The following is a 15,795-nucleotide window of genomic DNA, read 5'->3' as shown; positions in this document are numbered from 1 at the left end:
AGAGACATAGATTGAAGACATATTTGGACTTGTGTGAAGTGATTGTCATTGTGATACACAGCACAGCACACAGTGCACACAATGAACCATGTCCTCTGCATTTAACCCATCAGTCGTACCTTAGTGGCACCTTGGTGGAACGGGATTCGAAACGGCAACTTTCTGATTGCAGGGCCACTTCCTTATCCACTACGCCACCAACGCCACTCTGCATTTAACCCATCACCCCGGGGAGCAGTGTGTAGGGACGGTGCTTTGCTCAGTGGCACCTCAATGGGATTCGATCCAATGGAATCGCAAACTTCTGATTACGGGTCCACTTCCTTATCCGTTAGTCCACCACTGCCCCAGTATGATTTGTATGATAGTATAATTTTATATGAATTCATTAAATCAATTTAAAATAAATACCAATGTATTATAATATGTTCTCTCATTTACTATTTTTATATGCAGCAAACAATGTGCTTTAGTATATTAACAATGTGCAGCCAATGAATCAATCAATCAGAATCAATGAATCAAGCATTTGTGAATAATACATAATAGAGTCCATCGTTTTGGTACACTTTAAAACATGCATCAAGCAGGAAACAGATTGGGAAGAACAGAATGGAGGAGAAAAAGTAAAGCGAGAAGAGGGCGAGCAAGGCGAACAGCAGGAGAGAAGAACATTATGCAGATAAATCGCAGCCGTGCCGCTCTTTCCCCTGTGGCAGAGTCACATGACAGGAACCACGGGCATTAGGACTGAGGTGATGCCGTCGTGCAGGAGCAGCAGGTTGATGTGCTACTGCGAGAAGCGTTTGGAAGCAGGCATCAGTGCAGGAAGGAGAATTTTTTCTCCCCATCTGTCCTTAGGCTGGGCAAAATGTTCACAAAATATTGTTGCTGCAACATTTACGCAGTCCCCAGGCTTAAAAATGCACCATGATGTGACACGAGCACTCATTTTCTTGCATCATTAATTGTACCCTAATTTCACGAGCTCATAATTTATCATCACACCTGTCAAACTTGGACTTTATCTGTTGTTATAGTGATTTCCCCAAAAAAGAATGAATTTCATAATATAGCAGATAAAGTGAATCTGTCCATGTATTCTCCCATCCCTCAAATTCCCATCCCCCCAATCCCAGGTGTGCTACTCCGGCACAAGCCGCCTGTGGAACACTGACACACACACACACACACACACACACACACACACACACAAGTGCGCTCAGTGCCAACAGCCCACTCATGGCTTTTTAAAACACACCAGCTCAGCTGCAGACCTCCTCTCCAAATAAATGTTCCATATTTTAATGCCCCTCCAGTACTATATTTAGAGCGCTGTAAATTTTCACAGCTCCGGTGGCAGAATGCATTTTTAAATACAAAGCCTTCTTCACACCACACCCACACAGCTTTAGGTTTGCGAGCTTTAGGAGGGGCTTGGGTCCTGTATAAAGACATACCATAGGATATTACATGTTTTCCACAAACAAAACTCACAATCTTATAGCATTTACTTCCTTTGCAATTTGTTTCTAGTAACATCATTATGTCTATGATTTTAAATTGGTTTATCCTACTCCACTGTCATCTATACCAAATTTATTGCATGTGGCCGAAATAATGCGCAAGATGAACACAATTGCTAGAAAAAATGACAGAAGAAAACCAATCATAAACAAGCCACGCATGCTTGCTCCTGCCACTCTGACTCCTCTCAGGTTGCCAGCATGGCAAATGGCTGTGCAACATCCTGCATGCATCCTCTCGATGACAGACAGCAAGCAGCCCAGCCACGGGCAGCTACAACATACTGACCATCCAGACCTGGCCAGTAATTAGCCCAGGCCATGGGGACTCATTAGTGAGAGGAAAAACCTCAGCCAGACCTGGAGACCCGGGACACAGGGGTTAAAGGCGACAGGAGGCGGACAAACTAATGAAGCAGAGGAGGGACCCACGGGGCCCTGCTTACAACGCACAACAGTGGCCCTTCCCGTCGCAGCGCTCAATCTCCCCAGTCACCGCGAAAGGAACGCCTCTGTAATCAATGGTTATTTGAAGCACAGTAGCGGAGTAAGGGGCTCTGTGGATTAGCGGCCATAAAGTAGAGGGCTTTGGAACAAAGCCCCAGAGGGTTAGAGCGCTTTTATCAATCCGGAGAGTCATTAAAAATCAGTATTTATTCTCTCACGGTCACAAGCCACTGATGCCCAAATTGGTCCACTTTAAGAGGTCAGAAGATAAAGCAGGGGCCTGGTCCAGTGTTTTGTAACTGTTCTCTTTATTTGAGACACATCACCAAAGCTGCTCCACTCTCTCTTGCTGAGGTCAACCGGTGACATGGAGAGAAGTATATGTAACCTGACAGACTATTTCACGCCGTAAGACACACAGTACGTGCTCCATGTCCCACCAGTGGAAGGGAGTGCTGAACGCGATATTTCAGAGTGCTGGGCTGCAGTGGAAACCCTGATTCTGTACTTCTAATTAAAATACTTAATTAAGAGGCGCTGACCGAGCAAGTTTGACATAGGGCATTCAAGCAAATGACTAAGCAAACCACACAAATGCTGTCTGTTTTCAACTAAATCACCACATCAACCTTGCAATCAAAGCCACATCTGAGGCACCAATACGCAGCACAACTAAATGAAATCCATCTGAATCCAATTCGTTTGATGCACTTCCAACATTTTGATGAAGGCAATATGACAGAAAAGCAAAAATTTCCTCTCTTTGCCATGGAATTGTTAGAGTTAATTATTAAAACCAGCTACAAACACACTTGTAAATATGAGGCATAAGGGCCAACAATATGTTTACGTTACAGATGCTCAACATAAAGAACAAAGGTGCTAATAATGGAAAAATTATAAATTCATACCACACATTAGCCAGAAAGCTGTGGCAGAATCAGTGTGGAACAATGCAGCTAATTGCTTTAATCTTGACCATATTTGTATGTCTGTAAAAACTGTGTCATCGGGGTCTACACAAAAAATTGCATCATATACAATATTTTGTAACAAGCTATTTAATTAGTCTTGGGCAACTACATTAACTTATGCAATATACAGAGCGAGGGAAAAAATGGAATGTTCAAACCTTGTCACTGGGAACCTGTATGTCAGATGAATCGGCAGGTGTGTTTATTGAAAGATCATGTGATATATACATGTGATATATACACACACACACATCATTTATTTAATTCAGTGCCAAGTTTTTTTTTCTCTAGAAACATTTTTGGTATAGACCAAAAAATGGCACCAAATACAATATACACATGTCTTAATTAGTGAGGGCCATCTTCTGTTCATGTCAATACAGCAATTACCATTTACTTTAAGAGTAGCTATAAAAACAGAGCTTTTGATGATCTGAGTCAGAACATCAGGATATCCGGCCATCTGCAGCTTTGTCCACAACAGACTGCCCAGATGCAGAGGGGGTTGGGTACATGCTCAGAGGTGACACGGACACTGCGAAGACAATCACACTCTCCATCGTCTCTGCTCCACTTTCATGGGGGTGTGGCTGGGCAACGCACTCTGCGTCTTCTCTGCCCATCCATCACGGCAGGCCCAACAGTGGGGCTTCATTTTGCCATAATTACGGTGAACATGCCTGACGTGCGTGGATGAAGGACTTAAACAAACACCTCTCCTCCCACACACAGGGCATGTACATAAAGCCCTCCCCCTCCACCCCTGCATTTATCATCCCGGGAGCGGAAGTGAAGGATCGATCTTGTTTAAAAAGCACTGACTGCACAGATCGCTGCACCAGTGCAAGCAGAGCTCCCATAATCCCTGAAACTCAGTGATCTTGGTAATCTAATAAATGCATAATAAGCAGCAATTTAATTTAATTAGTCTGGATACATCTCCCAGTCCCAAAGAAGCCATATAATGTAAGGATGACGCAGAATTATTTTTTTTTACAAACCAAGAAAAACATAAAGATGACACTGTTTCCTCCAGATGCAGTTTGAGCTGTTTGCGCCCCCCTTTTTATCCAGTACAGTTGCCCGCCGACGGCATTTTAACAGCAACATTTTCAGCGGCAGCTCAGCCCTGCAGAAATGACGATTCTCAGTATGGCATTAGTGTGAGACTTTTCATGTGCCGCAACATCTCATTTTCTCCAATTTGCAGACAGTTTCATCTGTTATCCACTTCACCAGCCTTTGACTGAGGAATGCTAATACTACAGGCGATCTAAAAAAAAAAAATCACTCTGGTCAATAACTGCCTGCACTAATAATATTCTTCTCCAGGCAGAAGGCTCTTTCCCATGGATTACTATCAACCTAATTTTCTCAAATGCAATCGTACTTTTGGAGGTTAACCCACTGCTGGTGTGTCTGCATTCATTCATATGCTTGGATTTGAGTCTTATTTTTTACAATCTTTCAGCCATATCTTTGTGTGGGTTTTTGCTGGAAATAATGAATGACGGGAGTTTGATCAGCTGTTAGAATGCATATATAAATCTGGATATTAATGAGCCAGTGCAAAAGACTTGAGCGCTCCCTGAAGTGCACCAGAAGTGTGTCACTTTGAAGGAAGCATCCCTTTTCTACGTTAACTTTCTCAAAGACAAGAAAGGGTACAAGCGGAAATAAGATCCAAGGCCCTCTGACAGTGAAATAATATAAAATGTTTAATATTTATGAGCACTAGAAGGAGCAGAAATGAACATAATTAGTCATATCCAAGACTTTTAATTAGAGCCGTTATCTCATGCTCGTTCAGAAATCCCATCTCTCTCCAAGAAGACTCCAAAAAGGTAAATTAACAATAAAATCACAATTAGTCAGACCGCATGCAATCATTAAATTACAGACGTGTGTATAATAGGAGAGATACTTGTGATTTAGATGTGGTCCAGTGATCCTGAAGGGGTGATGTCTTCCAGGATAAAGATGCCCACGTCCACATTAACATTAAATATCTTTTCTCCATGCACTCCCTCCACTGAGACACTTTATTATTGTGGTTCTTCTGTTCACTGTTTCCTGGTCCTGTCTTTGTGTGGAATATCACTGTTAAAAGTAGGGCATTTTCCTAAATGCTCTCTCAGAGGGATTTGAACTGGAGGCAGATCCCAGAACAAATCAAAAACTCACTCACGCAGTTCACACGTACACACACACACACACACACACCATTCCACATATCAGTTATCTGAATGACACATATGTTTTACAGGTGAGCTGGAATCAATCTTCCCCATGAGAAAGCAGACACTGGAAGATGGAAGGTGTAAGCGAGACCCCACCCTCTGCTCTACATCGACACCCTGCTCCCTATCACGGTCACTCATGCAGTTTACCCACACCTGCGACCAGTGTTCATTCGAAGAACGTGAAACGAACCAATGAGCGGAGGTGCTACTTCAGCTTGACCTACTGCTACACGGACGGTTCAATGAGCAGGACAGAGACAAACGGAAGCACAGAGAGACACAAAAAGACACGAAGGGAGAAACGTGAATCAGAAATAAAAACAGATCAGCAATGATTTATAGAAGCCACAGAAAGACATTTATCATGCAGGTCAGTAGGTTATCCTGCATAATGTTATCCTGCACAAAAAAAACATACTATTTGGTCCTTATAGAAAAAGGGTTTACATTACATGCAGATGCTATGCAGTTAGCACATATTGGTGTATGGCATGCACAGCCTTGAGATCTTCCCCAGATCTCTGAAAAAAATATTGCTCGTAGGACTGCATTTAATGCTTATCGATAAAGGAAGCGTATACATTAGGGCTCCCAGCATCCATCAATGAAACATCAGAAACTTCACAAAATGAAATAAAAATATAAATCACAGCAGCATTTCCCACATCAGTCGATAATGTGGCCAGGGGAAGGTCGGAGAATTCAATTACCGCCTTCCCTGCAGGAGCACGGGACTCTGGGCTGCATGTTTTACATCTTTGAACTGGGTAACATTGAACTGGTCTCCCCCAATGCACCTTCTGAGGCGCCCCTACGGTGGTCCTGATGGTCAAAACACAAGGACATTGTCCTTGTACTAAGTAGGATATGTATTGTCCCCTTTGTGGGAAGACGTTTCAGTTGCTGCCTAGATTCTGTGACGAGTGTTACTGCGCCCTGGTCAAGGTGGGGAGAGGAAGGGAGTAAACCAGGTGACAACTATTCCATGACCGGGTTTTATTTACACTATATACAGTATATACAAAATCCCAGACACACCACCGCGGCGAGAATAAAGTATGTTGCAAAAAGGAAGAACATCTTCCAAAATGCGGTAAATGATAAAAAAAATAAACAATTCTATCCCCACATTACCCCTAGTCTAAACTGACATTCAAACACCAAGGGTGTTCACTTATGAGGGTGATGTGCAGGCACACGTACATTTTTCTAACTTTCGTCTGACGCGGTGGGTTTTTCTACTACAGCTTGTACCAGAACACACGGAATACACCAGTTTCAGGGACACAAAGGACAACAGACGAAAATGACGGCCGCCACTGCAATGATGTCTGATCCTATTCATAAATGTTTTACCAGAAAAACGGACAATACATATCCTAATTAACTCCTGATGGCCTCATCTAACATTCTGAAAAGTGTATTTTTTTAACATCGTTGTGTTTCCTAAAATGTTGCTGCATTTTGACCTTCAGGGCCATCAGAGGCAGATAATAAAAAATACATTTATGCTGCTCTACAGATGAAAAAAGCACAACAGGACAACAAGTAAAAAGCACAACTTTTGCATGTGCTTTTTAGGGCCTTCAGAGCCTCAAACACATTAAGATGAGACACATTTCACAGTCACCAAACACACAGACAAAGCTTGTAAAATAAAAGAAACACACCCTCCCATTCTGACACATCGGCGTACAGCAAACAATCTCACACAAACACACATGGCTGACTGTCATTACAGTGGTGCCGGGGAACAGTAATCCTGCTGCTGTCAGGATCCGCGTATGAATATAAAAGCAGTGGTGGAGGACGGGGATCTGAGACACAGAGGGGGAGGTGGAAATAAATAAATAAGTGAACAGGGGGAACACTAAAAGCAAAAAGGAGGTGAGAAGGAGAGATAAAGGGTCCTGGAAAAGCACTAGGGTTGCTGCAGCAGTGACGAAGGTGAGGTAGAGCAAACGACCGCACAAAAGCTTCCACTGTGAGACTATAAAAGTCCCCATGATGCCTTCATTGTCCTTCCAGTCTTCTTCTCCATCATTGTCTCACTTTGGGCTGACTTGGACAAAAAGGATTTTATCCATCTGTCCATTTTCTAAACTCTTTCATCCAGTTCAGGGATGTTATCTCTCCTGGCAATCTGCAGGTGTGAGGCAGGATCAACTCTCACACGGTTTAATCTACATATACATATAACAATGTCATAACGTAACTCATACAGACACTGTTCTTATGTGTCATCAGCGAGGCTATTCTAATTAAAGCTGCTTCCAACAGTGATTCGGACTGAGAATTTGAATATATTCAGGCCACCCTGTCCAACCTAACAAAGTAGGAATTGGAAAAATCAAGTTTGGACAAACAGTAATTCAATAAAACATCAATTCTCACAAAATTCATTAACATGAATGATTATGTAAGTAATGATATTTAATGGCTATATTGGCCAACTGTAATCTCGCTTTTCCTTCACGGCTCATGAACCTGCCGTTGTTTACTCGACACTGCACTCTAGGAGACGGTGGAGCAGGAGGTACTGTGTGTGCGGTGAGAGCTGAAAGGCTGAGATACGGTGCATCAAAGGGGCCGCGCGACCCACCGTGCCACTGAGGCGGATGAGGCTCCAATCTTGTTATGCTGAAGAAACAGTCTTAAGGCATCTGCAGTCGTGCCTTCTGCAGATACAGACTCGGTGTCGGCAGCACCTCTCCTCCCTCGTCAAACCCACCTCCATCAGCCCACTAATGCTCTTAACAGCAGCGGCAACCAAGGTGCTTAAACTGCTTAAACTTTAAGTGCTTATACTTAAGTGCTTAAAGTTTAAACAGAACTTTAAACTTCAGCTTTCAACGAAGTGGTCTATTATGTTATGTCCATATGCTATTATAGTAAAAATTAAACTGAGTTAACACTCATGATTGGCAGTACACTAGAAGTATTATGCACCTATTCTCAAGGGTTTTGGCAGTGTCTTACAAATTCACAGCCTTCATAATATCTTTCAGGTCACATTGCTGTAGATGTCTTCATAGGTCTCTGCTGACAAAAAAAAAATAGGTGGCAGCAAGGACGAAAATCTTTCCAAGCGGGCCAACTTGGAATACACGCCCTAGCAAACAATCCTGGGCTGCCAGCGTACCACAGATGCTGAAAGTAAATGTCAGATCTCACTGCGCAGCCAGCCATAGCTGACAAGGGCAAAAGCAGACACAATGGATAGTGATGGCTTGAAAAGTAAAGTGAGGGGGGGGGGCTGTTCAAAAGTAATGCAGCATAACTTCCAAAGACTCACATGAAGAGCTGGTCTCTGTTCTGGTGCAGATAGGTATTTAAACTGATGTTTTATTCATGAACACAAATATTCAGACGTCTGAAATAAAGGATTACAGGAATGCAAATAAAGAGTCACATAAGGATAGTTTAATCTGCACAGGGATTAGACTCTGACACCCTGTCAGGACCAGCGCACATCACCGCGGGTTGGGAGGGTTTTTCGTCTCGGCTCCACTGCTGCCGGGCGCCCGATATCAGAGAGCAGCGCGGCGCTTCAGCTTGCGCAGGTACGTGTTCCCACACTCGCCTCATTACGACTCGCTTAGAGACCCTGCGAGGGCCTTCGTCTCCGCCAAATCCCCAGCTGGATCAGCCAACAGCCTGTGGCTGATTACTCTGCATATCTACACAGCACAAAAGACGGTAGAGAGCCATCGAGAGAGGAAATTAAAACGACGAGCACAGAGGGGTACCTTTTAATAACATGTCTCTCTCTCTCGCCCGGCCTCTCTCACTTTCAGTACGACCGAGCAGTTCTCATTACTAGTCAGACGACCTGTACCCCACTTGTAAAGCCATAACAGGGTATAAATAAGAGTAGCAGACAAAATGCTAATTTTCTGGTCAGAGCATGGCTCGATCGATGCTCAGAGGCTATGAGGATGACTTTGGTGGCGGAATAGGCCCGCGACTCGGGAACGAGGACCACGGCTTGAAGGGGAAAAATTGCATTCCTTCGGGTTGGCTCTTTTTTTTGGAAGCGAGGTTATCTCAAAGGCAACGGGGTAATGGATTTCCGGGCCGCTGAGCACATGGGGAAGACAAACACCAACAAAAATGATTAGGAAGGAATTATCTCCGCGCGAGATCGGCGATTCGCATGACCTCCACGTGCACATCATACAAATGCGGCCGTGACCGCACAAGTCTAAAATCTAACAAGGCCCTGTCTCACACGTCCTAATTGCATGAGAGCGTGCTGCAACGGCCTCGGGCCGTGACTGACCCCTGCTATAATACACGCTCCCCTCCTGACTCATTCTCACGTGAAGAATTACCTGACGTACGTTTTTTAATATATGGTTCTTCTTCAGGACATTACACTCCATCGAACAACAGGCTACGTTCGCGGGCGCCGGCGTTACCAGCGTGTACAAGAGTGCTGCTGCTCAATTAATCATGAGCGAAACACGCTACTTGAACGATGCTCCATTACGCTAATTAACTTGCTCAGTGTCCGCGCTGCGCAAGTCCTGCTAAGACGGCAAGCTGTGCGGGGACGCCGCCGTCACGGCGGACGCTCCCCTCTGCAGCGTCACAGGAGACAACTGATGGGGACGCGATGAGTGCTGTTGGCACGTGCAGCTGTATGCAGAGCCGTGGAAAGCTGGGAAAGTGGGTGTGGCTTTGTTTTGGGGTTTTTTTTGGTCTCAGGAATACCGTATTTTTGTTCTCTGTTTTGATGAATAACTATGACTCGAGTCTGAGGTGCTTTATAGACTTGCCCCAGAGGGTAGCTGGGCCAAAGCAGCCAAACGTCTGCTAAATTTGCCCACTCTATTCCTTTGCAAGCAGTCGATGTATTAATTAAATATCGTTACAATTTAGTAAAGGAGGAGCTGTCTATGGTGCTGATTCCTGGGGGGGAATTACGGCAATAAGTCAGATGGCAGACCACGGCTGAGCGTAAAACATGTGGCAGGGCATAAATTGCTCCACAAGCGGAACAGAAAAAAAAAACTGCTGAGTCATGCGGCCAGGCAGGACAAAGCATGTGGTGATGTAGTAAATGTATTTCCAACATGAAACCCATTACTGTAAGACATTCATGCTAATACTTCCCTTTTGACCTTGATGACGGTGACTTCGGAGCGAAAGCAGGCATCCCCCAATCTTCCTACATCCCCCTCATTTACTCCATAGGTCTGTGTTTTCATTAGTCTGATTGATACGGTGAAATCCCCAAGAGGGAAGTGAAATTATGAACTTTGACCTCCCATGTCCCCCGGAGGCCGTAAACTTGGAAAAGTGGCCTGGCTGAGCGTGTGTGTGTGTGAGTGTAAGAGTGTGTGATACACGGCCAGGGAAGGGAGAGAGAGTGCGCGTGCGACGAAGAGACAAAGGAGGGGAGGGGGGGGTAGCGGGAGCATCGCGGTTTGACATTTCTCCTGCAGCCTCTCATTACAGTTGTGCTGAGGCGGTCTAAGCGGCCGTGGTCGGAGACACCGAGGGGCGTGAAATCTGCTGTGATGCCTCATCTCTGAAGAGCCCCCGTCTCCCACTCCAATAAACTCTGCCTCGCGGCCCAGCGCACGCTCTTCACCGAAGAGACAAGAGGATTGGCCTCTGATAGGAGATAGGAATACCGGCCCCTAGGCATATTAAAAAAAAAAAAAAAAACTTCCATGCGACAAGTAACACTTTCAGAAGTCACAACAGAATAAGCTCGACATTTTGCGAGCTACAGACAGAGCCCACGGCTCCCAGGCTACAATCGGTCCGCAAGACGTTGACTAAAGCGGCGGCGTCCGCACAAAGGCTTTCTGACAAGTGCGGCAAGTTTGTCTTTCTGTGTCCGCGTGTTTGTGCCTCTGCCAGGACTAATGCCGCTTCTGTTGTTGTTTCTAAGGGTAACGGGAGAAGAATTCCAAAGCGGCTCCGGGAACCACTGCGAGCAGAACCACGGGGATAATCACCTGAAGGCCGATGCTACCTCCTTACGGTTTGTGCCTTTTCCCAGACACGCCACGTTCGATTAAATAGGTTTTTTTTTTTTCCGTTCCAGATATTTTCATTCAAAGCTTCAACACAAAGGTGTTTAGGATCCTGAAGGACTCTTTTATTGTGACCACAAAGAAGCGAGACCTCCCTGGAATGTCCTTCATCTGGACTTTGACCCTCCAACACCATTTCAGTTATCCAGATTATTTTACTATAATGGAACTTAATGTCTGCAAGCAAGAGTTTATAAAAAAAAAAAAACATGATTATTCATCTAAATAAAATTAACCCCTTTTGCTTTTTGCACAGGCAGCTGAGTAAGCAAAAGTGAGACAATGCAGTTATTCGCAGTAGCTATTTCATTTTTTATTATCGAGGGATAGGAAATGTTATCCTGGCGCCACGGAAAGAGGTGAAAGCCAGCGTTTTTATGATAACCCAACCAAAAGCCGACTTTTCGTCTCCAGCCGGTGAAACTGTAGTTTATTTCCATGAAAAGATGCTCGTTAACGAGGTCTGACTTCCCCGGAAGCTCAAATGACATCAGTCGGATGCGCTCGGTATTACCCAGCCAATAAAAGTTGAACTAGAGGAGCCAGACCCGCCGTATCCTGAACTTTTAGCCCTCGAACATGCGTCAGAGATCTGGTACTCACGGCAGTTCTCCTCGTCGCTGTTGTCCGCGCAGTCGTCGTCCTCGTCGCACCTCCACAGCGTGGGAATACACCTCCCGTTCCGGCACTCGAACTGGCCGCTCTCGCACTTGGTCTTGCTGCCTAAACCCCCACGACGAGAGGTGAAGGGAAAAAAAGGACGCGGTTCGGGTCACAACGTTGACAAGAGGACGGGGAACTCGTGAAGAAGTTGGGGGGATTTCTGTCAACTCGCGCCGTGTTACTATAAGTGTATTCGTAATATTTGAAATGAACGCAGTTATCGGGAGTCCCACGGACCCCCTGCCCCTTGACACAAGGTGCCGAACCGCAACACGTAGCCGATACCGTTTCAACACACGTTGCCGTACACGTTGTGTCGAGTGAACGTGACTTATAATCTCGCGACGAGGCAGAATTTTTTTAATAATTTTTTTAAAAAAGAGCCGAAGTGCAGCCACGCCGTCGCGACGCGAGCTTCCCGGCGCCCGTCCGCTCCTTTACCTCGCGCCATGTTAACCTCCATCAGCAGCAAGTGCAAGAGGAACAGCTTTCCTACTCCGCCCCACATGTTCGGGCCGAGGCGAGCTGCGCGGGAGTAGAAGGGAAGCACGGCGCGGTCTCCGCGTGTCCTGCCTGGGGCTCGGTGCTGCTGCCGCTGCCTCTGCCGCCGCCGCCGCCGCCTCACCTCGCTGTGGTCCCCCGCCTCGCGGTTCCGCGCCTCTCCAGCCCGGCGCGGTGACGCGCAGGGGCGGGGCTTCGCTGAAGGAGGGGGCGGGGCCACTCGTGTGTTTATTTAGTTATTTGGTATAAATAGTACATTTTACAATTTCTTGCAACACTTCGAATAAGGAAACTATAGATCTACCAGGTACTATATCTACAGGACTACTCTGGTTGCAAAAGACAGAATAGACAATACAACAGACTTATAATGCAAGACAAGATAGCAAACAATATAGCTGACAAAAACTAAGGCTACAATACTGCTATGGGGGGCAAAATATTGGTGTGCACATATTTTTGATACCAACAATTCTATTCTAAAAGAGCAAACATGGAATAGGTAGTAATGTGTTATTAATGTGTGCAATAATTGTGTTATTAATACTGATTAGTAATCCTGGTGATTTAGAAAACGGCAAATTTTATATTTCATCTCAAGTGTAAGTTATGCACATATGTGGGGTTTACTTTGTTTCTGTGCCATGGTTTAAAATAGCTGGAGGATAGACATGAACTAGAGCAGAAGGGCAGATCTTTTCTACACAAAACCAAGTCTGAAAAAGAGTCATCAAGTGCTCATTAGCTGGAAGGACGAAAAGACATGCCAAATGGTGCCTGGCAGTGTAGGATGGATGACTGGATCAGTCTATAGGGGTTTCAGGAAAAAGGAAAATGTATCACAGTAAGATGTACTGCTAGGTTTACTTTTGAAAATAAATAAATAAAGGACACATATCACCATATCACACATTCATTCCTGTAAGGTTCATAAGACATTCTTGCCATTGTAGTACCTGTGTGGTATAATCTGTGCTGAACTACAATGAACTCCAATCCACAATAGCAGAAAAGTTCTCATAAGTGCTTTGATAGAAATTCTTAAGTATTCTTGTGAAAAAAAGTAAAGGTCTCAGCAGGTGACCCATAGAAATGTGTAGTACTTGGCCTGCTGCCTGTTCTTTGTGAGGACAGTATGTAGCAGCCAATAGCAACAAGCCACTGCCTTTAGAAAAAAAAAAAAAACCTGCTGTTATCATTTATGCTTCTGAAGACAACAACAAAAAGGAACTTCCATATGAAGCTTTCAAATCAATAGGCACCCAAGCAAGAGACAGAAAACAAGACACACAGATATTCATTCCAACAACCATCAATGCGTGCCGCACAACAGGCCCATTTCACTCGCGCCAGAAAATTTTTATTTCAGGTATCGCTGTCTGAACGGTCTTTTGATTTAGGGAGAAATGAACCATTTCTGTTCACCCATCTTACCAAGCGGGGATAAGTGAAGATCTCGTAAAGATGCACGGTTCATCTCTTTTTCTTGCGAGTCTCGGCGAGTGCAAGGAATCCATTACCTCTCCCTGCTGCCTTGCTCAACGCGACCGGTATTAGCGACATTTCTGACTCACTTGTCATTCAGCCATATTTTCAATGCACCACACTGGCTTCTCTTAGCTAGTGGGAAAGGTATTCAGCCAGGTCATCGAGACACAGACAGGAAGAAGGAACTGATCCACAGTCTCAGACAAATGAGGGCCTGTGCTGGTTGTGACCCATAAACAGTCCTGATGAAAGGATCCTGATCAAAGGAGGAAAAAAATGCTAAAATTTTTGTGCACTCAGAGTGTTAATATGCCTTAATTCTGGATTACAAAGCAGCTGCAATGCAGAGATCAACATGGCGTTCAGCAAAATGCTCCCCTCTGATCAAGTACAAAGGGCAGCCGCTCCAACATTTTGTATAAGAAAGCCGGATAATTTGTCTAATTCTCCCTATATTACACTGTTTGATGTGGGCTTTTGTGTAAAATGTCGTCTCTTTAATTACAGCTACAAGGTGCTTCTGGAGATTAATTGGTTATGATTACATATTTTTTGGAACGCAGTGTTTTTTTATCATATTAAAACATTTGGCATCTTCTGTATCTTCACCAAAGGCAAACATATCTGATTGATTTACAGATTTAATAAACCCAGAACCTTTTTAAAATAGGAAACCAAAAACACTGTTTTTGTCATTTTGCATACGATACGCATCTGAAACATTTTCAGGTTATTTTGTAAATGCATCATGTTGTTTCTATGGCCTGTCTGGGTTGATCATACAGTATACATTTAAATATGTGTGTTGATTAGACCAGGTTGTGCAAGCCAGAGGAATTTTTTTCTCAATTTAATTTATTAAAATGTTGCTTTTGATCCTTTGAAATGTGTGTTATGACATTATGGCTCCCATATCAGCAATCAGAATGTGCAATTTTCCAAATCAGAAAACTCAAATTATATGTATTCCTCTGTTCAGCGAATCACAACATGATAATACAATTTATGAATTTATCTAGTTTTCATTAGTTTCTAAACTAATTTCAAAATTCCTGTAAAAGATCAATTCAGTATCTTGCACACTTCACAGCAACTTTTCTGCATTTAGAAGCTTTATGGTGCCAAATACAGTGATAATTACACACCATTAAATACAGCTGGTCTGTGGCATAGAACTACAATTTTGTGCTTGTATTATGGATTTTGTGAATTTCAACATTCATAAATGGATCATCAGGCCTGCCGTTGACCTCACTCCAAGACTCAAAGCTCTAGGATCTCAGTTTAGGAAAAGGAATGAGAACCAGAGAGGCTTGAGTACAGGGTCTGGGGTTGGAGTAGTTGGAGCAGAGACTCTTTTGTGTGTAAGTGAGTGTGTGTGTATGAGTGTGTGAACTAGGAATCAGACAGAAAGCAGCCAGCAATGTCTTAATGAAATGTCTGTCGCTGCCTTCTGCAGATTACACTTAGATTTACTTGAGCATCTTCTGCAATTTTGGATGTGGGCATAACACTTAGGGAGAGAAAACAAATGTGTGGGTGTGAAGCATCTCTCCCTTGACTGGGGGTTACTGTGAATTTAATATGAAATATTGTGTTTGTTTCCATTTCTGCTTACTTCTTTTAATGACACCACTTCAGTCCTAAATTCTATGTTCCTGGATAATATTTATGTTCTTATTTATGCAGGTCTGTTTTTGGTGCAGCACCATATCAAATAATTTAGGTTGAATGTAGGTCGATGAGTGTCTAATCAAGAAGGTTAAGTGCGGCTAAGGATAAGGAAGAAGTTAAGCTGCGTTTTAGCTTAATCGGACCCGTCCAGCCAGGAACGTAGAAGTACAACCAAATGAGGGAAACACCACACATGTGCACCAGTGACTTGTTGTCATGGCAGCAGCTT

At 44.1% G+C, this 15,795-nt stretch overlaps 1 protein-coding gene across 6 annotated transcripts in view; it reads right to left on the bottom strand.

The window, feature by feature from the left end:
• lrp8 (low density lipoprotein receptor-related protein 8, apolipoprotein e receptor) overlaps positions 1-12,558 on the bottom strand; it is a 115,534-nt gene extending 102,976 nt beyond the window's left edge. For all 6 annotated transcript variants that reach the window (XM_029000976.1, XM_029000979.1, XM_029000978.1 and 3 more), the window contains exons 1-2: positions 12,345-12,558; positions 11,844-11,963 (exon numbers count right to left, since the gene is read on the bottom strand). In XM_029000976.1, the coding sequence (XP_028856809.1) occupies positions 11,844-11,963; positions 12,345-12,411 (187 nt within the window). In that variant the 5' untranslated portion in view covers positions 12,412-12,558. The remainder of the gene's footprint in view (positions 1-11,843; positions 11,964-12,344) is intronic.
• Between the last annotated feature and the right edge of the window lie 3,237 nt (positions 12,559-15,795).

This window comes from Denticeps clupeoides, chromosome 13 (genome assembly GCF_900700375.1).
Source record: "Denticeps clupeoides chromosome 13, fDenClu1.1, whole genome shotgun sequence".
NCBI classification, from domain to species: domain Eukaryota; kingdom Metazoa; phylum Chordata; class Actinopteri; order Clupeiformes; family Denticipitidae; genus Denticeps; species Denticeps clupeoides.
This window is presented reverse-complemented; position numbering and strand designations above follow the sequence as displayed.